Here is a 25,468-nt window from a genome sequence, read left to right on the forward strand (position 1 = left end):
TGTTTTTAATAATTAAAAACTTGTTGTCATCAACAGGATTAATTATTCTCTTTTATTTATTTCGGTACTCAAAATAATGTACACAAAATTGAATAAACTGATTAACCAAACAAGAGAAGACGAAGAACAGGAAGTGAAAGTAATATTAAGTACTATGGTTATACTACTGGAGAGTTCCTAATTTTACCAAAACCAAACGATTAGATATGAAATCATAGAAAAATATAAATTTCTGATTTTCTAGTAGAATTGAAACTTTATTCAAATGTGTCTATGTGACTATAAGTATTGATTGTAGTTCTTTTGAATTTGAATTTGAAAGAAGTCACAGTAAAATTAATTTTAGTTTCATCAAAATGTTGGATTAATCATATTTATACAATCTAATATTTGAGACCATTCAATTTTATTACAAAATAGTTTGTTTATAAGGAAAATATATGAAACTGATATTGTGGAGCTCAGAGTTATTAATTTAAGACGCCAAGTAGGTATTTGTTCACGCTCAAAGTGATTTGCATTTGGTTGAATTTAAACACAACCTAACGTATAAACTTTTTTTGGATTTCTGTTTATGTGTTTCAAATTAATTGGAAAAGAATCAGAGATTTGGGATTAATGAAATTTATAAATATAAATATTAACTATTCTTTCAATATGTTTTTCAAACATTAACTTGGAGTCTATCAATACCTCGGGATCCTTGACATAGGAAACTAACCAAAACGAATATCAATGTTATTTTTCAGTCTTATTGGTTTTAATTTGTTTCTTTCACAGTATTCGGCGAAGTTATTTAAGTCTGATGATAGCCCCTAACAATCTTATCTTATGCACTTTAAGAAGCGAATACTAGAAAAAATGATTCATATCGTGAAAAGGAAACCAAAATGGAATTCTTGACATAATCCCGTATATTGAATCGTATTTGTCTAATCAGATATATTTGTTTCAATGTCCTTGTTTATTTTGTAATGTTTATATATAATGCTTTACACAAAGATTAACAGATAATAATATAAATTAATTATAAAATGGACCTTTTTTACAACGAGAGAAATAAAATACAAAAAATTGGAATAATCAATTAAATTGTTAGAAAAATGCCAAATATGAGCTGAGCAACCGTCTAGTACGATCCAACCCTGTGCAGTACTCTAAATATTTAATCAAATCGACTTGTAACTATACCTGTGCAACTTAAAGGTAACGTAGTATTTAAATCTTCAATTTCGAAGATAATTTCCAAACCCGAAAACGAATTACACAATGGATGCGCCAGTCGTACAAGTGCGACAGGGTAAATTGTTGGGATGTGCGGGACGAAGTATCGACGGGGACAATTTCTACAATTTTTTTGGCGTACCATTTGCCAAGCCTCCGCTGGGAGATTTACGGTTTAAGGTGAGCTTAATCCTAACGACCGACACCTAAAATCATTGGCGTTGATATTTTAGGCGCCTGTTCCACACGATGGTTGGGAAGGTACCAGGGATGCTACCAAGGAATGTGAAATGTGCTACTCCACCGAATCTTTCACGGGCGTCGTGCAAGGTTCTGAAGATTGTTTGTTTTTAAACGTTTACACGAGAAACGTAGGGACTTTAAAAAGTAATTCACATGATCAAATTTTATTTTTGTTTTTTTCATAGCTACCCAAGCAAAACGTCCCCTTGAAACCGGTAATGGTGTGGATTCATGGAGGTGCGTTCGTTCGAGGTAAATGCCAAACCAATCTCTACGGACCGAATTTTTTGATGACTCAGGACATCGTTCTAGTCACATTTCAGTACAGGCTTGGGATTCTAGGTAACTAATATATATTTATTAGTAGACCAGTGGTATTTGATTCATACTTATGGACTTATAACATTGGAAACTAGAGTTGAAAATTTTGAAATGAGAATATCGACATCCCTGCAACCTATAGCCATTTTGAGTATTGAATTCAATCCCATTTCTCAAGTGCGACAAAGTTACTACCAGGTTTTGAAACGGCGAAAGCGAGATGCAAGCTTGTTTGCCACAACACGTCAGCACAAACGTTTGCCACTGGCATTAGTATGTCGCAATGCGAAAATCTTTGGCCAAAATTATACCAGCATATAATTTCTCGTCCCTCTCTTTGAACCGATAAAATTTGTCGTTATCTGCATGATGTCTTCAGTTTAAAAATATTGTTATATACTAAACGAAACATTGACTTAGCCGTTCCAATTATAAAGAAAATAACGGTTTTTGTTAGGTCTACATCAAATCTTATTTGCTATTCACAAATGTAGCGAGAAATTCAGCAGCAGTAAATTAAATTCGCTAGCGGAATTTATATTTTATTATTTGTTATTCTATGTTGATTTCTCGCATTTATTTTGAAAAATACCGTGAAATAATTAATTTATTTTATTTTTGTAATAAGATGTGAAATATGTTGAATCACTTGGTACATACTTGACGGCATTGAGAGCTTATCAGAAAGTCTGAATATGCACTTCAAATGTTTAGAAATGAATAAAGGAACAACCGTTTGGTTGGTTTAAAATTATTGTTAATAAATAATAGCTGATCGCACTTAAATTACTAACAATGAAGAATATCAATATAAAAGATCGTTAATGTGAAATAAAAAATGTTGGACTGTCCTTGTTTAGAAATAACTTAGGTGTGCATGAATTATTACAAAATTACTTCATATCATTATTTTAAAATTAACAGAACGATACTACCATAGAACAGGATTAACTATGGAAGATCTTACAGCAACCGTTTCAGTTATCGGGTTCTCCTTTCTCGTAGTTTTCTAATTTTTTTTCGTTACCTACATAAAAATATATTTCAGGTTTTCTTAAGCTAAAAGATTCATCTCTCGATGTCCCGGGCAACGCGGGACTTAAAGATCAGGCGATGGCTCTGAAATGGGTTAAAGATAACATCGAAAATTTTAATGGAGATCCGGAAAACATAACGATCTTCGGCGAAAGTGCTGGGGGAACCTCCGTTAATTATCAGGTCTTATCTCCAGTGTCCAGGTGAGAAGAATTACGAGTTTGAGTCTGATTTTAAAAAGCTTGATGCTTTGGTAATGTGTGACGGGTAGGTGAGCAAAAGTGCTTTAAAAAAAGAAGTTTTTTTTAAGAAAAAAGACGTATCTTCCTAGAAATTATAAAGTATTTTATTTTTATTTATTTATATTAATTCCTCGTGAAGGTCCAATAAAATTGAAAATGCACAAATTTGAATTTTTAAAGCAACATAAAACATAAATGGTACACTGCTCAGCCAGGTGGTTGTTATCGAATTTTGCGTATTTTTAGAGGATTGTTTCACAAAGCAATAATGCAGAGTGGATCGGCGCTAAAGGTGTGGGACGAATGTACACACGACCCTGTAGAAATCGCTCAGCAACTCGACCCGAATGTAAAGACGGAAGCAGAAGCGCTGCAGATTTTCTTAAAGCTGCCAATCGAAGAACTTTACGATCTCCAGCTAAACTATTTAAAGGTTAACTTGTTTATTTATTATATATTAACTACGTAATTAATTTTTAGTTAATTTTTGGCCGCGTAATTTTTGAAAAATGCCCAATTAAGAACAGAGATTAATTGTTAAATGCGCATTATTCAACATCTCCCATGGGAAGACATCAGTATTACAGTTTCTTATCATAACTAATTAATTAAATAAAAAAGTCAATAATAAAATAAGTATATATAAACACAATTACTACACTACAAAACATTCAGTGGCAAGTGTGTTGAGTCAATAATTTTTATAAAATATTTCGATTCCTTTGCAATTTTTTTAATGCGTCACTTCTTTGCCAGAATTTTGAACACAAAGAATGTTCACATTGTCAGCTTTGGCAAAATATACTTCCAGGCATAAATTCACTTTAAAATGTTTAGAAATAGAAACGCACATATTAATACGCGTACAAATATGAAAATGGACCTTAGAACACCATACAGAAAAGGTCATTAGCGAATATAACAAAGTACCTGGCTTCTTAAAACATAAAACTGTCATTGTTCTAAGCTTTCGTTAGCATCGGTTATATGGAATCCGGGCTATAATATACATATCATAACATACGTCTCCCTTCCTGTGATATCGAGCATTCCCGTTAGTTATGAATAAATACAATAAATATTTAAAATATCTAAAATTAAAATTACTCTAAAAAAGTACGAAAAGTACAAAAAGTACGAACAATGCAAACTGTCAGAGAGAAATATAGAAATATATGTACAAAGTTAATTTTTCAAAGAAATTTCCACAGGCTTCTGTAATACTTTTTACAAAACTTCTAACTTCCAAACACAATGATTGGCGAAACGTCAGCAAGTTTGACTCGGCAAAGACCGACGCAGGAGGAATCCAGAAGTTTTGTAAAAAGTATGTACAAAGTTGCTATCAATGTCTGTAGAACAAATTTGGGACAGCATGATTAGGTCGCCGAATGTTTTGTTGGTCACTCTATTTCTGTTCTGTCTTCACTTTTCCGTTAAGTGTGTATTATCTGCACAGTTTTTGTTTTTTTTTTTTTTGGTATATTTTGAGTTCCAGAAAAACATTATTTTCTCGAAAACTATTAACCCGATCGGCAAAATTTATGAACCAGGAAATGGAAGAGATTCGGGATCATAACCTTTATTTCAGGCATTTTTTCCATTATATACAGGGTTTTTCAATTATAGACAAAAATCTAATAGATAATGAAAATCGTTCTTTTCTCTATTAAATTATTAACCGTAAATCAAAATTCGTGAAAAATATGGCCAGTTGCTTTAAACAGTGTTATAGACCACATCGAAAGCTACAATTTTTTTATTCACGGTTTTTATCTATCACATACGCTGTTCGAGATATATGAAAAAATCTAAATGAAAATCACCATTTCTCGCCCTTAATCTAGACGCGGTGACGTCATTTACTATTACCACGTACTACATGGTTTCAGAAAACAAGTATTTGCTTGAAAACCACGTACTCCATTGAAAAAAATCAAATACAAGGAAACCTGGGAGATCCAGGACTATAACCCCTATTTCGAACATTGATTGAATCATTTACAGGGTGTTTCGTTTATGGGCAAAAATATCAAGAACATCCTAAAAATTGCCGTTTTTGTTGGTAAATTATGGAGAATAAATGAAAGACTGCTAAAAATCCGTTAATTTTATTTGAACGGTATCGTAAACTGTGTCGAGATTGACTTTCAAGTTTCGTCAATTAAACAGGGCGCGCGAGATATTTGAAAAAATATCATTCGACAAAGCTATTATTTGTACAAATTTTAATATTTAACACAGTTTGCTGTAACTTTGAAGATCGGCGAGGCTTGAAAGACACTTTATACAGGGTGTACCACATAATAAACAATGCGTTTCTTTACTACAAGAAACCCAGCGACGATTTTTCGAAAGCAATCTTATTTTGCTTATTGCTTCAACTTAAAATCATGGCCAACTGGGAGTATTTAACAAAAGAGAGAGACGGGGGAATTACTATTAGCTATATTTTAAAATTTAAATTGGCAACGAATTCTTATTCAGGAATACTTAGATTCCAACTATTCCTATAATTTTTATAATGTTTCCATATAGAGTATTTGAAATATCGTTTACGCCCAGCTTAAGATTCTATATCGTTTTAAAATCTTTGATTACGGTTTAATTTTTTTTTGTTGGATACATCAACCCAAAGGACTAATTTTTGATGTGAAATATCTATTAGGGATTTCTTTTAGAATAGACTTCTTATTCTGGACTACATAACTATACTAATTCCATGAAGTTCGCTTAAGCATTACTCCGGTAGAATGTTAAGAAAATGTAACAGTTTTTTCATATAACATGGCAATCATGGCTAACTGACACAGTTTTTTGAAGCGGAAAATCGAGAAGTACTTTTAGAGATTTTTTCAAATTGAAAATGACAACAGATTCGTATTCAGGACTACCTAAATAAACTAGACCAATGATCAAAGCTTTTAGTGTTTTAAGAAAATAAATATTGCAAACCTTGTATATAACGATTATTTTTTACGTGATTTTAAAATATTAAAAATTTGAATTAGACAAATTTCAAAAATAATGATGATGATGATTAAAATTAGCGAGCGAATTTGACTGTCGAATATTGGCTTTTCTGTGGCAAACAAGGGTTTACAAAGCAAGCAGTATGCCGACGTCGACCAATTTTGATATTTCTGTTATGTTCATCATTAGATAAGAATTAAAAATTATTTGTAATTAAAAAATACAGTGTTGTAAAGTCTGTTTAATTAATATCTAATCCTTTCTAATCATATTTAATTTTAAGAAAATTGTTAGTGTCCTCCAGTTTAATCTATCCAAGAAAAAAGGATTATCAAAATTGAGCCATAAACAAATATTATACGATGTACAGCCTTAAGCAGGGCGTAAACGATATTTCAAACACCCTGTATTACACCCTGTGTACATTATAAAAATTGCTATAGTTGAGTTCCAAGTACTCCTAATAAGAATTCGTTGCCCATTTATTTTTTTAAAAATCCTTAATAGTACTTCTCTCTTCTCTCTCTTTTGTTAAATAGTCGTAGTTGGCCAAGACTTTAAGTCGAAATAATAAGCAAAACAAAGTTCTAGTGCATTTGTCAGAGACCCATCCAACAAGAAAAAATTATCAAAATCGAAGCATAAACAAAGGTTTTTCGAGGATTTACAGTATACACTATATATAAATATGAATAAATATGAACGGGAAATTACTTTTTTAGGTGAAAGAAATCGGAGAGATAAACAAACTATTCGGGCCAACCGTGGAGAGTGCTGAAAGCAAATCTGCGTTCATTCAAAGGCATCCAAAAGATATAATTTCCTCGGGTGAATACAGCCAAGTGCCCGTAATTTACGGATATAACACGCGTGAAGGAATGCTCTATGATTATTACAAAAAAATGAATCCGGAGAAATGTTTCGGAGTGGATGATGCAGTGCCATATTATTTAAATTTGCCTAGGGGTTCCTCCGAGCGTAAGGCTCTAGAGGCAGAAATGCGCAAATTTTACTTTAAAAGTGGGAACGACGAAGATGACTTACGTGTGGTGAGCGTCGGTTTAAATTGTTCAAAATAACTGTAGTAATACGAGTGGGTTGCAGCTGCTGGGAGATGTTGGTTACGTTGTCGGAACTCTTGCTGGTGCTTTGAATATCTCGAAAACATCCAAAAGTCCGGTTTACCTCTACCGGTTTGAGTTTGACACTTCAATAAATTTCTTAAAAAAGGCGGGAGGCCTTCAAAAGGAACCAGGTAATAGATTGTAGTCGTTAACTAGTCAGTATTACTTTTTCATATTTATGCTTGGCATTTCTCGCACAGATGTGCTCCTGATTTACTTGGTCTTGGTTGGGTTGCCTTGTTTTTAATTTTCTCTTTTTCATCTGCCCTTGAAACTTACTAACCGGATGTTACTCATGTTGAAGGCGCTTGTCACGCCGATGATGTCCATTACCTATTCAGTAGTGACCAACACCCGAAAATAGTACCCGGAAGCGCAGAAGACAAAGGCATCCGGCTGATGGTCAGGTTGTGGACCAACTTTGCTAAATACGGATGTCCGACGCCAAACCCAGACGAGTTTGGATTCATCTGGAAACCTTTTACTGAACAAGAAAAGAATTTCCTGAAGATCTGCTTGCAGCCTGACGTAGGAGTCAATCCAGATGCCGACAGGCTTGCGTTTTGGAAAAATATACTCGCTAAATACGAATCAACAAAGCATTTGTTGTGATATTAGATTTGTTAATAAAAAGAAAAAACATTTCAAGTCTCCCTATAACCGCTATTAAAAATTGCCGTCATTATTTTTCTTCAAAACATTTTACCACCCCAGAGTGTACAAAAAGGCACTTATATTCGCTATTGTGTTATCAATATAGTAGCAGTTTCCCTTGTACTACATTGCAACACTGATACAGGCAGCACAGTGCACTTAGAGCTCTGCAGGTTTTTGTGTAATGGTTAAAAAATGCACTCCACCTCGCACGATCTAATGAAAGCACATTGTTCTGTCGCTATAAAGTTAAATGGTCTTTGAGCTGAATGCCTTAGACGAGGTACAGATATAAATAACTCAAAACGTATTTTACAGCTACCAATTTGCATGAAACAGCAACACCATTACTTTCGGTAATTTATTATATCGAGTTAAGTGCAGCTAAAAAGAAGCATTTTATCAACATCTGTTTAATGAACTCTTGAGATAATTAAATTTTGTAATTAATGTGCTGCCTTAAAAAACTTTATAATTAAGGAGCTGATGAAAATTTATTACTTCTCCTTTTGTTTTATTAATCGAGGCTCGCGTTTCGATTTTAATCTAAACATTGCAATTCTAGACCTAACTAGACACATTGTAAATGAAAGGCCCTTCGGATACGCCACTGTTCCAAGTCTATGCTAAACCTTTTATTACTTGATGAAAAAAAGACAACAAAGGTTTAAAAATTAACAGTCATACTTATTGCTAGATAAGAAAAAAATATTACTTTTTTTAATATGCAAAACTTACTAATAAAGCTGATGCGCCAAGTTGTTTTGGTATTCATCTCGCATATAAATTCAAAATTTTATAATATGCTGCAAAGATGCGTCGATCAGGGAATCTTGCTGACCATCCATCGCCTCATCCTTTTTCCATTTTGTCTTGTTGCCTTTGCATTTGAAAGAAGAGTTGTTACAGTTTATTTAGTTCAATTGAATATATGCATGCCTACATTGCATCTAGATTTCATCTAGACTTCTGCAATGACACGACCTTTTGTATCTACAGTAACTTTTGTATTGTGAAATAACTTATTCAAAGAAATAAATTACCATGAAACTTTGCAAAGGACATTTATCAATATAAGAGATGAGCTGGAATGACGGTAGGGGAGCTATTTCTGTTTCTGCAGGCTACATCTTTTGTGCAGCTTGGCGAAAATCCAACAAAATAAATAATCACCGAAGCTAGAAGTGTTAATCTTCTACTTCTGGAGTGGACCGGGTTGCAGCATTATTGATTATTTAAACTCCATTCCGCGAAGGTGTTTAGCAATGCAGAATCTGAGAAGCAGCGTCCCATAAAAATCTCTTTTTAAGAAAAATAAAAAACCTCCGGTAAGGCTTTAAATATTTACACGAGTTTTACATTTTTACCCCACTTTCGAAATCAACTTTATTGGGAATATTAGGCTGTTTGCTTAGCTTACCATTTTTTCCGTTTGTTTCCTTTTGCAATATCACCACCTTTCACTTGATGTAAATTTAAATAAATGAAACTAAAATTCTTAATTTCATTACCCGAATCGAACCTTATATGCAGAGCTTGACGCTGTGTATTCTGATCATTGGTATGCGGAAGATACTTTCCGAACAAACTATTCCAGGCACATGTGTTTGCGACTCGTTAGCTATCGCAAACAAGATGCTCGTCAACTGTTTCAATCTCAAATTCCATGTTTATTTTTTCTTGCATTTGTAGCGAAGTTGTGGTGCATATTTTAAAAATGTCATCCGTAGAATTCTAGCGTACAAATTTTTAATTTGCTTGAATGTTGCGCCTTAAACACAGTTTGTCTCCAAAAGAGAATCTTGTAGTTCAGAATTAAAGAATGAAAGTCTTATATAAAACGTTGAATTAAAACACGTTTAAAGAAACCTTGATGAGACCCACAAATTTTAGTTAATTACAGGGATGCTTCAAGCAAACTCAACTTTGGTTTAATCTTTAGGACTTCCATCGTGGCAAAAGCTGGAACATGGTTTATGGTTGCTCTGTAGTGCAACGAGTGGCCCAGGCGAAAATGGCTAAGCTGCATAGCGATTGCTTGTGCCCTCAGCACATGTATAGGCAGGTCGTCGAAACCCTAGAGGTAAGGTGGGCTACATACAGATTTTTCAAGTGGCTTCGGAGAAACCGCAGGCATGCGTGATCAAGCGTATCTATTTGCTAGCAACGCTATTAGACCACGACATCAGGACATCAGACAAGATGCCATAAAGTGAAAATGTCGAGTAGGGATAGTGGGCTAAGTGGGGAAGACTGACCTCATGGGATATTATTGGTTCGCTGATGACTCCAAAACGCACGAAGGCGTTTTGGTCGACATATATATGGAGCACCAAAGTACGAAATTATTAGTCGTATATACCTCAGCTTATTCCAAGCGGAAATGCATGCGATTGAGATATGCACAAATACGCTGAAAAGGAAGCAAATTGTAAGGAAAACATGTACTGAAAACGACCCCATGTTTGCAGGGGTTCGCCAATTTGGAGACAGTCATAGAAAAAATGTATGTACATTGCACACTACAACCTCAAATACCATATGCAGAGCACATACTGTGTAGATTCCCGGCGGTGGGTAGAATTAGGTATACAAAACTGGGGCCGAAATCAATAGACTTGAGGATCTGAACAAGTTAACCCGTGAAAGAATAACGGACTTTTTAAGAATGGGAGTTTGATGCAGGAATACTTGGAAATGTACCGCAATAGATCACAGATCGAAGCGAAACGCTGGAACATCGGCCTACCTCTTGATCGGATTTAATAAGCTTAAAATGCTAAAAAAAAGCTAAAATTATTCTAGTTTACTCCTCGAATCCATAAATTAATTTTGTGCAGAAATGTTTTCCTTCATTGATTGTGTGCATACAATTTACTATTAGAAACAATTTGTTCACCAACGGTTGTTGTGAAACGAAAAGTAAATAAAAAAAAGCAATCAAAACAATTCAATTTTAAAATATTAAAGCGCCCGCCGACCTTTTAAAATTCCACTAGTTTTGAGGCACAAATAAAAATTGGTAATGCCAAAGTTGTTTACCTAATTTTGTCCAAACCTTGCAAAAATTAGCGGAAGGTTGAAAATTTCGATTTGGGAAAGATTTGCAAATAAGAAAATCTTACCAACGCTACCTACCTAAAAAACTTGTTTAAGAGATTCTTGTGTGAAAATTAATTGCATATATAAAGCCGATTTTCAAAGCGCCGTTGGTGTTACTCTTAGTATTTTAGTCCATCAGGGAATATATATATACAGCGTATTTGTACTAAATGTCGGATTTTTTTTTAAGAAAATATTCAGCTTGAGCTTTGTTTGTGATGCTTGGAACGGAAAGATCAAAAATAGAGATTAAAAAGTTTGAAGGATTCTTACTAATAATTTTTGGTATTCATTTCAATTAAAAGTGCTGCTTAAATTAATACAGTTAGTCATCACTATACAGGGTGTCTCAGGTTGTTCCTGAGATAGTAGAAATAAGCAAATTCCAAAATGGTTTTAATTGTCTATTACCAATTGCCATCAGTAATAACTCTAACATGTCGAATGCCATTTAAATATGTTTGCGGCTTAACTTCTATTAGACTATAACTACTATCTCAAATCAAGGAGTGGTTCTTGTTGTTATCACGCAAATCCAATCGGCATCTTTCTTTTCGTGCAACGTTTGGAAACGGATTATATATTTTACTGTCTCGTACAATGTAATCTTTAATTTTAGGATTGACACGGCAAGCCTAAATGAATTAAAAATTTTCTTGTTAAAAAAAATCTACAATAATTTGATACGGCGATAAGATAAAAACCGTAGCAAGTACCGATATAATAAAGATGTGAAAATAGTTTATTGATTTAGTCGTTGTTCGATCTTGGAATCTGAGAACATGTCGAGCCCGGTGGTGAAGTTGCTACAAGGGACTGTCCAAGGTGCTCTGAAAGAGGATATTTACGGAGGAAAGTATCACAGCTTTCTGGGAATCCCCTATGCCAAGCCACCAGTTGGTGAACTCAGATTTAAAGTAACGCAGTTTAAAATAGCCAGCATTTCTTCATTACATTTCTAGTTTCTTTTCAGGATCCTCTGCCACCAGATTCCTGGCTTGGGGTACGAGACTGCACTGCAGAAGCTAACATTTCCCTCCAAAGGAACCTGGATAACGGAAACATCACTGGTTCTGAGGATTGCCTTTATTTAAATGTTTTTACCAAAGATGTAAGTTATGGCAAAGATTTTTATGTTATGAAATTTACTGATCCTAAATTCATATTATCATTATCATTATTATAATATTTAATAGATATGTAAACGAAGGATACTTAGAATTAAGGATAATTTTCAAATATCTCAATTTAAAAACTCTAAGCCTTACTGAAACCCCCATTTTTAGTTGCCAAACGAACAAAGTGACAGGTTGAAGCCCGTGATGGTGTGGATCCATGGGGGCGCATTCAAATCTGGATCAAACTCCCTACTAGTGTTCGGCCCAGAGTTCTTAATCACCGAAGATATCGTTTTAGTCTCAATAAATTACAGGTTGGGCTTGTTGGGTAAGTTATCTAGCACAATCTATCTAGTTAAAATGACCTAAAATGATCATTTCTGGGATAAGGATTTCTGAGATTGAAAGACTCAGATTTTAATGTTTATGGAAACATGGGACTTAAGGATCAAACCGAAGCACTAAGATGGGTAAAAAACAACATACGATCTTTTAACGGAGACCCCAATAACGTAACAATTTTTGGTGAGAGTGCAGGAGGTGCATCAGTTCACTACCACGTCCTCTCACCTCTGTCAAGGTAATGCATGGTCCAATTTTTTACATTGTGACATCGGAGGTAATTCGTTTTAGAGATTTATTCCACAAGGCAATCATCCAAAGCGGAACAGCGTTGAATAACTTCAGCGAATTCGATCACAGTTCCGTTCAGATCGCCAAAACCATCGATTCTGATGTGAGAGACGAATTGGATGCGTGGCGATTCTTCAAACATGCTACTGCGGAGCAGCTCATTCAAGCGGAAGAAATTTATATAAAGGTTAAGGTTAAGGTTAAAAACGTATTCTTTTTACTCAGTTGTAACGTATTGTTGCAGAAAACTCCAGCCGGGAAGTTCATAGGACCGGTCATCGAAAAACCTCATAAAAAAGCGTTTATAACGCGGAGAGCGATAGATATTATCGCGTCTGAAGAGTACAACAAAGTGCCCCTCATATTCGGTTACACAGACCAGGAAGGACTCGTATTTAAGGCTCAAATCTTTGGATCGATTGCTAACAGAGAAAAGCCGTTTAGTATGGAGGATGTTTTTCCACGTAACGGCAACAAACTTTCAGATAATGTTAAGACTTTAGTGAAAAAACTAGAGAACTTCTATTTGAAACAAAACGACCCTGAAGCTGGAAGAATAATGGTATGAATTCTGGAAAGAATTATATATGCAGTGATGTACCACGAACGGTTACGATTTGGGATTATAATATTTCACTATTTCAAAAGAAAAATTATTATATGGTAACTTAATGGAATCGACAGACCATTTTAAAAGTATAAATCAGTGGGTGTTATAAGATTATTTTAATAAGATATTACTTGTTTGTGGTGTGTTCTATCATTGCTATAAAAGCTGAAGTGAGCCATACTTTCTTCTGACAACTGTTTACAGAAAATAAATGTATTGCGATTATCACTTTAATAAAAAAACGAATTAATGAATTCGTATCAGAAGGTGTGCAAGTACCATTTTTTTTTTCAAAGAAACTTCCACAGGATACTGTAACACTTTTTACAAAACTTCTGAATTCGTCCTGCGTCCGTTTTTGCTGAGTCGAACTTGGCTTCTTCAGACCTTGACTGAAACTGGGTCGCATTTTACTCTATACCTGCTTATATATTGTTTGAGGGGGCGGAACTAAATGAGGGGCATAAACACCGTCGTGGCCCATATTCGTGACAGGTAAAGACCTGAGTCGCGGTTAAGATTGTTAGGTTGTTTATAGATTTCTATAGACTTTCAGATTTTTCGTTGGTAGAACAATTGATTACATGCAAGAATTTTAGTTTTATCGAATAAATTTTTTTAGGTCCGGTTTCGTGATCGTGTTCGGCAAATGCTGATGAATTTATTTGTCTTAGTCTTAAGGCTCAAGGTTCTTTAATGTTCTTTGAGCCTAGTTGATATTTTTCGACCGATCTTTTCAATATATTCTTTGGCGCATATGGATGGAATGCTGGAAACTCCTGGGATCTCAAATGGAATTTTGTCTATGACGGATCGAAGCTGTTGAGACATTTTTTTGCCCCTCATTTAGCTCCGCCCCCCGCAAACAATATATATGCAGGTAGTAAAATTCGAGGCAGTTTCAGTCAAGCTCTGAAGAAGCCAACATGATGATTGATCAACGTTAGCAAGTTCTTATAAGAAGTTCCAAATTTTTAGCTTGACACAGATTGGACATTTCTATCTGGGACCTGGGCGAGCGTCAAAAACCATGTTCAAACATCGCCATATCCCGTATATCTATACAAAATGACAGTAGTGACAAAGCTGAATTTTTTCAAAATATTAGCTCACTTGGAACAGTATCCAGGTATGATATGAAGTCCATTTAATTTCTCGTTTTGAAAGGCATCATTTTTTTGAAATATTTACTGCCAATATATGCTGTTTCGCAATAGGCGTTTGCCACGGAGATGATATAGGATATCTGTTCAAAACCTTCACCACTCCACCGATAGAACCAGGTAGTCCAGAAGAAGTAGGTCTTCGCAGATTCGTTAAACTGTGGACGAACTTCGCAACGCACGGAAATCCCACTCCTGACCACGACGAGCTCGGTATCACGTGGAAACCTGTCATGATCCGTCAGATGAACGTACTGAATATCGGAGAAGAACTGAAGATAGAAATCAATTCGGAATCAAAGCGATTGGCATTGTGGAGGGAGATTTACCATCAACATCCTTCTACGGTTAAATACTTGTGATTTTAAAACAATATATATGATATTGGCAGTCACAATTTTTTTTATTATTTCTGCAAATTCTCGCATTGATTTGTTTTTTACACCTATAGAATTTTATTTATAGAGCTTAACGTTCTGTGTTCTGTTCATTGGTATGGGGAAGATATTTCCGAATTTATTTTAATAACATGTTTTTTCCGGTTTGTTAACTATCACAAATAGGGTGCTCAGGTTTCTGCAGTTTTTTTTTTTCGATCTTGTATAGACAGGCTCGCTAATCTTGGACCACTACAATATCTCAAAAAATATAGACAAAAAATTCAATACAAATGTTGTAAGGCAAGTAGTAAGTGATACTTCAAGCAAAGTTTAAATTTTGATTTAGTTCTTGGTTGAATTTAATAATCCTCAAGTGGAAAAATGAAATTTGCAGAGTTGTTTAAATCCTTTTAGTTTACTGCCTGCTTGAGTGAGATTTAAAGACGTTACTTTGGCTCATTTTGGCAATTTTGCAAATAAGAAAATCTGACCAGCGCTAAAGACCTGAGTTCTTGAAAATACAAAACTGCAAAAATTTTGGTTGTCGATCTTTTTGTTGTAATTTGCTCAATTTTACCTTGTGTTACCTGCCTAGCTATCTAGCTAAAAAAATAGATCTATACATAATAAAATTGATTTTTAAAACTACGAATGAGCATTTTAAGTGTTATAAGGGAATGCGAAATAGTGGATTATTATTATATTGAAATAATATAATATAATATTATAAGGGAGTAGAAAAAAAAATGCTTTAGTGAATTTGTTTTTGAAAAATCGGCAAAAATATGACATTTTTATATAATTATGCTTATAGGTCGGCAATTGTGGTTATTATTATCGGTACTTATATTACTAATTACCATAATATGTATAACAATCATTCCAAGATGTCGTTTGTCATTTGAATTTGTGTAGCGGCTTAATATCTAATTGATTACAGCCACTATCTCGATCCAAGAAGGGGGGTTCCTGTTATCAAGTAAATCAAATCGGCATTTTTCTTTTCATACATGGAAAAGGATTAGTAGAATGTGATATATAATTTTAGGAGTGACACAACAAATCTTAGGTTACAAAAAACATCTACAATAATTTGATACCGCGATAAGATAAAAACTGTTGCAAGTGCCGACACAACAGAGAATTTTGAATAATTCATTGATTCAATCGTTGTCAATCTTGGAATCTGAGAACATGTCGAGCCCGGTGGTGAAGCTGCTTCAAGGGAGAGTTCAAGGTACTCTAAAAGAGGACATATACGGACGCAAGTTTTATAACTTTCTGGGAATCCCCTATGCCAAGCCACCAGTTGGAGATCTCAGATTGAAGGTAACGCCTTTGTTATTACTGTGAATCTACCTACCAAGAGGATAAAAGTCACAAACAAACCTTTTTCTTTTCGCAAAAATCGAAATTTCAGTCAGCTTACAAGAACCAGCATTGTACTGATACATTTCTAGTTTCCTTGCAGGATCCTCTGCCGGCAGATTCATGGCTTGGGGTACTAGACTGCACTGCAGAAGCTAACGTTTCCCTCCAAAGGAACCTGGATAACGGAAACATCACTGGTTCTGAGGATTGCCTTTATTTAAATGTTTTTTGCAAAGATGTAAGTTATGGTGAGGTATCGATGGAATTAAGGCCAATTTTCAAAATATCTTATCAATTTGGGAAACTACAAACTCTGAGTAGACTGTTTACTCTAGCTCCACTTTTTAGTTGCCAACCGAATAAAGTGAAAGATTGAAGCCTGTAATGGTGTGGATTCATGGGGGTGCCTTCAAATATGAGTCAAGCTCCCCACTAGCGTACGGTCCAGAGATCTTAATCACTGAAGATATAGTACTGGTTTCAATGAATTACAGATTGGGCTTGTTGGGTAAGTCATCTAGTAGGACCAAAGTTTATTGCTACATTCAAAACTTAATTTATTCATTTATAAATTGAACTGTGGTGGCTTTTACTTGATGAAAATCCATTTATCAAAATAAATAAGAACTAAAAGTTTAGATTTTCGACAACACCGTGTCTTTATCAAATGATTTGTAATATATAATTTCGGGAAAATCTGAACTTTTAGTTCTTATTTATTTTTATTTATTTATAGGTTTCCTGAGATTGAAAGACTCAAATTTTAATGTTTATGGAAACATGGGCATTAAGGATCAAACCGAAGCGCTAAGATGGGTAAAGAACAACATAAGTTCTTTTAACGGAGATCCCAATAACGTGACAATTTTCGGAGAGAGTGCAGGAGGTGCATCAGTTCACTACCATGTGCTCTCACCTCTGTCGAGGTAACTTACTTTTAGAGATTTGTTCCACAAGGCAATTATTCAAAGCGGAACAGCGTTGAATAACTTTAGCGAATTCGATCACAGTTCCGTTCAAATTGCCAAAACCATCGACCCTGATGTGAGAGACGAATTGGATGCGTGGTGATTCTTCAAACATGCTACTGCTGAACAGCTCATCTAAGCGGAAGAAATTTATATAAAGGTTAAACTTTTGTACGAACATTTTATTAACAAATAATATTATTACCAAGTTGTAATAATTTCTTATTGCAGAAATATCCGGCGGGTAAGTTAATAGGACCAGTCATCGAAAAACCTCATAAAAAAGCGTTTATAACACGGAGAGCGATAGATATTATTGCGACTGGAGAGTACAACAAGGTCCCTCTCATATTCGGCTACACAGACCAGGAAGGACTCTTGTTAAAGGATCATATCTATAGATCGATAACTGAAAGGGAAAAGACGTTGAGTATGGAGGATGTTATTCCACATAACGGCTACAAGCTTTCAGATAATATTAAGAATTTGGCGAAGAAACTTGAAAATTTCTATTTGAAACAAAACGATCCCGAAGCTGGCAAAATATTGGTATGAACACTTTTTATTTCTCTCGAAGAAATCAAAATATGCGTCAGTTTATCACCGACCAATGCTATTAATCTTCAGAATACCTTGTTATAAAACTAAAACTGTAAAAAACTGGCGGTTGCCGTTTGGGAATAGAATATTTTACTATTTTCAAAGAAAAGTCTTTATAGGTGGTAGTATATTTACCACAAATGCTGACGTAAGCCATACTTTCCTTTGATAAGTGTTTAGGGAGAATGAATTTATTATTGCGATAAATTATTTATGAAATCTATGTACAACTTTAATAAAAAGACACAATTAATGAATTGGCACAAGCAAGTGCACATTCCAATATTTTTGTTTTGTGGGATAGTGAAGTCCATTCGTTTCACTTGTAAGAGGTTTCAACTTTTAGCTTGACACTGATTGGATATTTCTATCTGGGACCTGGGCGAGCGTCAAAAACCATGTTCAAACATCTCCATATCCCGTGTATTTATACAAAATGACAGTCGTGACAAAGCTGAACTTTTTCAAAATATTAGCTCAATTGGAACGGTATCCAGGTAAGATATGAAGTCCATTTAATTTCTCGTATTGAAAGGCGTCATTTATTTGAAATATTTACTGCCAATATTTGCTCTTTCCCACTAGGCGCTTCCCACGGAGACGATATTGGATATCTATTCAAAACCTTCATCACTCCAAAAATTGAACCAGGTAGTCCAGAAGAAATAGGTCTTCGCAGATTCGTTAAACTCTGGACGAACTTCGCGAAACACGGAAATCCCACTCCTGATCACGACGAGCTTGGTATCACGTGGAAACCTGTAATGACCCGTCAGATCAACGTACTAAATATCGGAGACGATCTGAAGTTACAAATTAATCCGGAAGCGAAGCGTTTAGAATTGTGGAGGGAAGTTTACCACCAACATTCTTCTACGGTTAAATATTTGTGATGTTTTCACAATAAACATGAAAGTCGAAGTCACAACATCTGTTATCATTTTGGTAAACTCTCACTTTAGCCTCGAGTCTGTAATTCCCAAAACTGTACGCCCCATATGCAAAGAGTATTTGAATTTTTGAGATAAGATAAGCGACACGTTTAATCTATGGCGCAATAATTATCATATTACGCTGCTAAAACAAAACCAATTTGTTATAGAAACTTAATTGCGACAATAAGTTATGTCTGAGCCAGTGGTCGAAACAAAGCAAGGCTTTATTCAGGGCTGCACCAAGCATGATTTGCTCGGCGAAAAATTGTATGCCTTTTTGGGTATTCCTTTCGCCTTGCCGCCAGTGGGTAGCCTCCGATTCAAAGTAAGTAATTACATTTAAAAATTAAACGTCTTTTAACTCGAAATTAGTATAAAGAAAATGACCTAAAACAAATGGTATTAGGATCCGGTGCCGATCACTAAGTGGAAAGGAATAAGAGATGGTAGTGTGGAAGGAGCCCCGTGCTGTCAATTTGATGAATCAACCCAACGGATCGTTGGTTCGGAAGATTGTTTATATTTGAACGTTTTCACTAAGGAGGTAAGTTTTTATCAAGCAGTAACTCCAACAATGGTCTGATCTTTCTTTTTATAATGGTATTCTGTAATCCTTATAACTGCCATATAATCAAATACCAGCGGACAATCCATTCAAAATAAATGTTAGATATACGAGAAACTAGCCAAATTGCCCAAGTTAGTTGCTAGATTTAGTTGATAAAGTTATTTGATAGTTAACAATGATAAAATAAATAAACACTTTAATCTACTGCTCTTGATACGTAACTCGAAATTAGTAATTATCTAATTTAATGTTCTTGTTATTAAACCGCAAAATGAATTAACTGTTCGAATCCTGTAGGATTTCGCAATCAGACTTTGTATTAATTTTCACAACAGCGTAATATTTCAAAGCACCGAAACAATCACTGTGGTTCAAAAGTTAGTTAAAAGCAGATGCAGCAAACTTTAGAACGAAACATGTTAGAAATAAAAGATTGTAAAAGCGCCAAACGCGATATTTAAGAACTTAGTGACCCACAGTAGGGAAGTATTAAAGAGGAAAATAAAAAATACACAAGCAAATTTCGAGACCTACTGACTTAGGATTTTGAGGTTGTTTATTTTGCAACTTTCCAGCTACCGGAAAACCAAAAGGCTACATTAAAACCAGTTATGGTGTGGATACATGGAGGCGCGTTTCGACATGGGTCCAACACCTTGGCGCATTTTGGTCCAGAGTTCCTTATGACCGAAGATATCGTGTTAGTTACTATTAACTACAGGCTTGGATTATTGGGTAACAATAAATGACGAATTGTGCCAAGACACAACGCATGGGTTTTAATCTACAGGATTCTTGCGATTAAATGACACAAAGTTAAACGTAAACGGAAATATGGGATTAAAAGACCAAGCCCAAGCTTTACGGTGGGTTAAAGACAACATTGCTTATTTCAGTGGAGATCCTGGCAACGTCACAATTTTTGGTGAAAGCGCAGGTGCTGTTTCCGTGCATTATCACGTGCTATCTCCACTGTCACGGTAGAAGTCACCAATCCGATTGTTTAATTACTAGTAAGAAATTTTATTTTAGCGATCTGTTTCATAAAGCGATTATGCAAAGTGGTACCGCGTTAAACTCTTGGGGTGAAACCGACCATAATGCCGTAGAACTAGCTAAACTTCTGGATCCTTCGGTAAAAGATGAAAATAGTGCGCTTGCACGTTTAAACGAAGCTACGCCTCAGAAGCTCTACGAAGTATGTATTTTCACCAAATTATGCTTAACATACTTATTTCTGTTGAAGCTTAGAGGCATTTAGTAACCTACCAAATTCAGTCTGTCTTTGTTTATTGTGTTTATATGTTATATTTCTTTTATTTACGTTACCAATTTCAGATCTTGACTCTGTACTCCAAGGATGATCTTGCAGTTAAGTGTTCTTTTCCCATTTCTTTTTGATGATTGTCGATTACTACGTATTTTGAAAATTTGAATCTATTTGTAGCAGTATTTATTTGGATTATTTTTTTGAAATTTTTATTAACGATAAGGCAATTTACTAATATCCGAGACTTTCAAAGAAGCAACCATCTATAAGCTAAATAGCTGACAGCACTTATGGAAGGCTTTACAGTTATATACAAACTATATATTCTTTAAAACACTTTATTCTATTTTTTCAAAGAAACTTTCACAGGCTACTGTAGTACCATTTGCAATTTACAAATGTTCTGTATTCCTCCTGTGTCGGTTCTAAATGAATTGAACTTGCTGACATTTCGCCAATCATCCTGAAACTGAAACTGGCATTCTACTCTGTACCTGCTTTATATTGTTTGAGGAGAGCGCGGCTTGAAGGGAGGGGAGAGGGGGGGCATGAAGGTTCCCGTACTGGTGAAAAATGAAGACCTGAATCGCAGTTAAGACTGATTGTTTTCCTTTGTAGAAGAAATGATTACATGCAAAAATTTTAGTTTTATCGAATAAAATTTGATGTCCAGTTCCTTGATTGTGTTTGGCAGATGCTGATGAGTTTATTTGCCGTAATCTTAACGCTCTTTTGTCTCTCCAACGTATCCTTTGCTGCATATGCATGAAATGCTGCAAACTTCTGGGTCTCAAACGGAATTTTGTTTTTGACGGATCAAAGATGTTGAGAAGTTTTCGGACAAGTGGTAAATCTAGTTTTGTCGATATATTTCTTAACAACTTTTCAAATGTGGTCAGTTTTTACTGCAAAGAAGAACAACAGTGAGTTGCTTTCGGACTCATTGTCTTTGGAAGGTTGCGGTGAAGTGTATTTTGTGTTCGAACGCTTAATATCTCAAAAGTGGAAATTATTTAGGTCTGATTTTCTATTGATAAAAATGTCTAATAATGGGAGATTATTATTAGTTTCCAATTCTATGGAAAAACATTTGTTGAGGTGAATAGATTTTAAATTGCTAAGAAAATCTACCCACTATCTTCCAAAGGCAATGAGTCCGAAAGCAACCCCACACTTGCCTTTCCTTTTCTTACATTCAAAGTATCATCGATATATCAAAAGTTCTTAAGAAAAATGTCAAAACCAGATTTATCGCTCAACCTCTTTGATCTGCCAAAGAAAAAATTTCGTTTGAGACAACAAGAGTTTACAGCACTCCATGCATATGCGGCAAAGAATACATTGCAGAGGCCGGACGAAACTAAGCTTAAAGAACGTGAAAGAGCCTTAAGACTACAACAAATAAACTCAACAGTAGTTGCCGAACACAATCACGGGAATCAGTCATTCGAGACAACGTTCACAGCACAGTTCAAGTACAGACCGGTATGTTTTTAATATTGCAATGAGGTTTGTCTACTTTTTTTCTGACATGTTTTATTGAATGATTTTTTGCGCATTTTTCTTCCTTCGAAGTAAGTTATATTCAAAACAGATAATTAGAAGTATTTCTTATAGATATCCTTAAATATAAAAATTGGTCCGGTCATTGAACACCCATCGCCGAACGCATTCATAACCAGAAGACCAATAGACATCATAAAATCCGGCGAACACAACCAAGTGCCAATGATGTTCGGCTACACGAATAGAGAAGGACTATTGTTTAAGACCGCAAAATACGAAACGGGAAAGACATTTCAGATCGAAAATCTAATCCCTAAAGAGACTGATCATCGGAGCGCAAAGGAAATTAAACAAGCGCTGACTGATTTAAAAGATTTTTATTTGAATGGTTCAGATACTGAAGACGGACTGATAAAAGTGAGTGGGTTAAATATGAACTATTTACTTTATTATTGAGTTCAAATTTTTTTAGCTGGTAACGGATTGGCAATTTGTAACTGACATTATAGCTAGTATAAAGAACCATATTAATTCTTTGAAAGAGAAAATTTTCGTATATAAAATGACGGTGGATACGAGATTAAATTATTACAAGAAAAAATCAAATTTGGACCGTTTTTATGGTATGTCCACGTTTAAATCGAGTTTCTGTATGTTTCTGCAAATCCTGATTTAGAAATCTGGAAAATTGTTGAAATTAAATGCAGTCTGCAATTTGTCTAAAAGACCTACATTTTCAATATTACATTCCTTTTGATAGAACTGTAACTACAGTAACAGACCTAATATCTTCTCTATTTGTAGAGTTTAAAATCGTAAAACTTTTTGTAGAAACTGATTTTGAATTAGTTGAAAATCATCAAAAAGAAAGCCAAATTTAAGTTTTTTTCAAATCTCAATCGGTCAAAACAAATTGTAGAAACATAACTTGTATTTTCGAGTTCCACATGTAATTTGAAATTTCAATTTTTTTTGTAGGTGCTTGTCACGCAGATGACTTAGGTTACCTGTTCAAAAGCGTTTTCACTCCTCCCATAGATGAACTAACCAATTTAGAGAGTGTCAGTATTAAGAGGTTTGTCAAAATGTGGACCAATTTTGCAAAATACGGCAGCCCAACGGATGAGGAACTGGGAATTGAATGGGTCGCAGTAACGCCAGAAAGATTAAGCGTGATCACGATAGGTGAAGAACTGAAAATAGACATAGATCCCGAATCCAAGCAGTTAGAGTTGTGGGCGCGTATTTATAACTTTGATCCACGTACTGAAAACTATCTGTGCTTGTAATTTATATTTTTTTGAGTTCTGCGCCCAAACGGCTGTTTTTGATAGCGATGTAGAAATACTGGAATATATATATTTTTATTTTTATCCTGCGTCAATAATTCCAAATTATTATATACCCCAAATGCACATGGAAATATGTTAGCAAAGGTTATATTTAGATGTAATAGAAATAAATATTGTATCCAAGAAGGAGTATTATTTGTTAGTTCCCAACAGCTTTTTTAAATATTCATATTATCTTAATAAATTATTTTGTCTAAAGAAATAACCTAAGGAATCCCAAAATACCTTTCTAGGTTGTAAACCTAGACAGACATTTTCGAATAATTAAAAATCGATATTGCTTATAGTAAAAACCCCTGGATAGCAATAAATTCGGTCGAACGCAAGAATAGGCACAATTGTGTCGAGGGTTCTGAATCCCCATGCAATCAAATTTAATTTGCTTGAGCAGTAATTGGATACTCGATAAAATCTAGAGCGTTGCCATTGATAAAATTGCTGTTTGCAAATATCTTTAGTGTGATTTGATCGAACTACAGGAAACAAATTAGGCAACAAACAAAAAACTCTTGATTTCTACCACAACGTAAGTCTCGCTGATAGAGCTTGTCAATATACAGGATCGGTAATCACTACGTGCATATATATTGACTGCATTTTTGGATTCTCTACAAAAAAATTACCCAAGCTTATTTTCTAACGTACATAGAAAACTAATACTTTTTGAAATAATTGAAAGAATAATTACTTCTGGTACTTTTTAAGTAAGAATTTTTGGTTTATTTACTATTTTAATGTATATTATATATATATATATATATATATATATATATATATATATATATATATATATATATATATATATATATATATTTGTGTTCACTGAGTGTTCGAAGTGTTTTCGGAGCACGAGCATTGAAGATGCCAAGTGAGATCTTGGCGAAACGTCTGCAGGATTCCAGTCGGAGTTCAACAAACGAACGGATGATATTCCGGAGTATAACATGACCGTCAGCACTGACAAAGGTCAAAATGCAAGGCTTGGGAAATATCTCCGAAAAGATCCGGTTCTTCCCAAACCCGAGAGGTAAAATCTCGGAAATGTTCAAAGTGTAAAGTGACGCTTCCCGCAAGCTACATCGGTGTGTGATTAGGTATTTTACACACGGGAGTAGAAAAACATATTTTTATTGTATATTCAGGGTTCACAGAGAGTAGTGAACGATCACAGAAAAAATTGTCCCTAACCTTAAGAAAGGATGTAGAAGCTTAGATGCAGGATGTTCAATTTGAAAAATTAGAGCAAAAGTTAGTTAAAGTTCATCAAGAACAACTCAGGCGCTTTGCTAAACCCTAATCCTTACTTAATTTTACTAAGGCGACAGATTAAACGATATAGGAGATCGTAAGTTAGAAACGGTATTTAAAAAGCTTTTCATTAAAAAAATCTATATATTTGAAACTGTTCTTTGTAGCACTTATTAGAATATTGCGATCTCTATTTGAATGTGCCAGGGCGGTCTTGTTCTAACCAAAATGATTTAATCCTACTCCGATTGAATTTAATACGTTCGATTGCAAAGTTCATTCCGCGTGACAATTCGACAATGCCGACGAGCGTGCTGAATTACTCCATTGGCGAGGCGCTAGGGCGTTGTTTTATTTAAATCCATTCATCTCCTAATTCAAGCGGATTGGGATAAATGGACTTCAGCCGAAATAGTTCTCAAGCGTCGCTGCTGCTTACCGTATTATCTTGCCGAATACAAATACTACGCGACTGCGAAAATTGATAGATGCACATTGCGGAAAGCACTCTAAGTTTTGGCATTCATTTTTGTTTTCGTTCATGCGCATATGACACCAAATACAACCCAACAAACAATTTTTTCTAAGCAAGTAAGAACATGGCCGACCATTCTAGGTAAATAGGAGGAAATGATGTTGCCAAATTCATGACGAATTCATTGGACAAGTTTTTTTCTTTACGCAATAACATTATTTTTTATCTTGTTATCTTGACAAAACGGGTACACAGTAATAAAAACGTGGTAAATGCAAAATATAACCAGTCTCCAACGGGTATTAAGATAATTGCAGAAAAAGGAAAGAGACTAATAATCGTCCATATTGGAA

The 25,468-nt window shown here is 34.8% G+C and overlaps 4 protein-coding genes across 7 annotated transcripts in view; 3 read left to right on the plus strand and 1 right to left on the minus strand.

Moving 5' to 3' along the window:
* LOC132698162 (ras-related protein Rap-2b) overlaps positions 1-25,468 on the minus strand; it is an 89,071-nt gene that overhangs the window by 29,906 nt on the left and 33,697 nt on the right. The window contains exon 1 of one of the 4 annotated variants that reach the window (XM_060664088.1): positions 17,129-17,247. The exons of the other annotated variants lie outside the window; for them this stretch is intronic. The gene's annotated coding sequence lies outside the window, so the exon portion shown is untranslated. Of the gene's footprint in view, positions 1-17,128; positions 17,248-25,468 lie in introns of those variants that run through there. 4 annotated transcript variants of the gene reach the window in all.
* LOC132698159 (juvenile hormone esterase-like) lies at positions 1,206-7,821 on the plus strand. Its single transcript, XM_060664080.1, has 8 exons — positions 1,206-1,404; positions 1,458-1,595; positions 1,653-1,809; positions 2,837-3,026; positions 3,312-3,498; positions 6,761-7,087; positions 7,143-7,293; positions 7,467-7,821. The coding sequence occupies exons 1-8, from the start codon at positions 1,270-1,272 to the stop codon at positions 7,772-7,774; spliced, it is 1,593 nt and encodes a 530-aa protein (XP_060520063.1). The 5' UTR covers positions 1,206-1,269; the 3' UTR covers positions 7,775-7,821.
* Positions 11,673-14,832, plus strand: LOC132698160 (esterase B1-like). Its single transcript, XM_060664081.1, has 8 exons — positions 11,673-11,835; positions 11,892-12,029; positions 12,205-12,364; positions 12,427-12,616; positions 12,670-12,856; positions 12,914-13,231; positions 14,258-14,408; positions 14,497-14,832. Exons 1-8 carry the CDS (start codon positions 11,701-11,703, stop codon positions 14,802-14,804), a joined length of 1,587 nt encoding a protein of 528 aa, XP_060520064.1. The 5' UTR covers positions 11,673-11,700; the 3' UTR covers positions 14,805-14,832.
* On the plus strand, positions 15,888-23,509 carry LOC132698634 (uncharacterized). Its single transcript, XM_060664827.1, is given in 17 exon segments — positions 15,888-16,151; positions 16,294-16,431; positions 16,542-16,701; positions 16,930-17,321; positions 17,393-17,710; positions 18,108-18,258; positions 18,347-18,650; positions 18,724-18,761; positions 18,885-19,021; positions 19,103-19,240; positions 19,840-19,999; positions 20,055-20,244; positions 20,297-20,462; positions 20,603-20,635; positions 22,152-22,457; positions 22,513-22,663; positions 23,019-23,509. Coding segments are annotated over 17 exon segments (3,228 nt in total). The 5' UTR covers positions 15,888-16,016; the 3' UTR covers positions 23,330-23,509.

Source organism: Cylas formicarius, unplaced genomic scaffold, assembly GCF_029955315.1.
Source record: "Cylas formicarius isolate icCylForm1 unplaced genomic scaffold, icCylForm1.1 PGA_scaffold_2__14_contigs__length_35257938, whole genome shotgun sequence".
Lineage (NCBI taxonomy): Eukaryota > Metazoa > Arthropoda > Insecta > Coleoptera > Brentidae > Cylas > Cylas formicarius.

Excerpts from the sequence above, each read along its gene's own strand:
- LOC132698159 (XM_060664080.1), top strand. The coding sequence starts at position 1,270 with ATGGATGCGCCAGTCGTACAAGTGCGACAGGGTAAATTGTTGGGATGT. Across the intron at positions 1,405-1,457 it reads TGGGAGATTTACGGTTTAAG|GCGCCTGTTCCACACGATGG; the intron begins GTGAGCTTAATC and ends TTGATATTTTAG. Across the intron at positions 7,294-7,466 it reads AGGCCTTCAAAAGGAACCAG|GCGCTTGTCACGCCGATGAT; the intron begins GTAATAGATTGT and ends CTCATGTTGAAG.
- LOC132698160 (XM_060664081.1), top strand. The coding sequence starts at position 11,701 with ATGTCGAGCCCGGTGGTGAAGTTGCTACAAGGGACTGTCCAAGGTGCT. Across the intron at positions 13,232-14,257 it reads CTGAAGCTGGAAGAATAATG|CTTGACACAGATTGGACATT; the intron begins GTATGAATTCTG and ends CCAAATTTTTAG. Across the intron at positions 14,409-14,496 it reads TCACTTGGAACAGTATCCAG|GCGTTTGCCACGGAGATGAT; the intron begins GTATGATATGAA and ends GTTTCGCAATAG.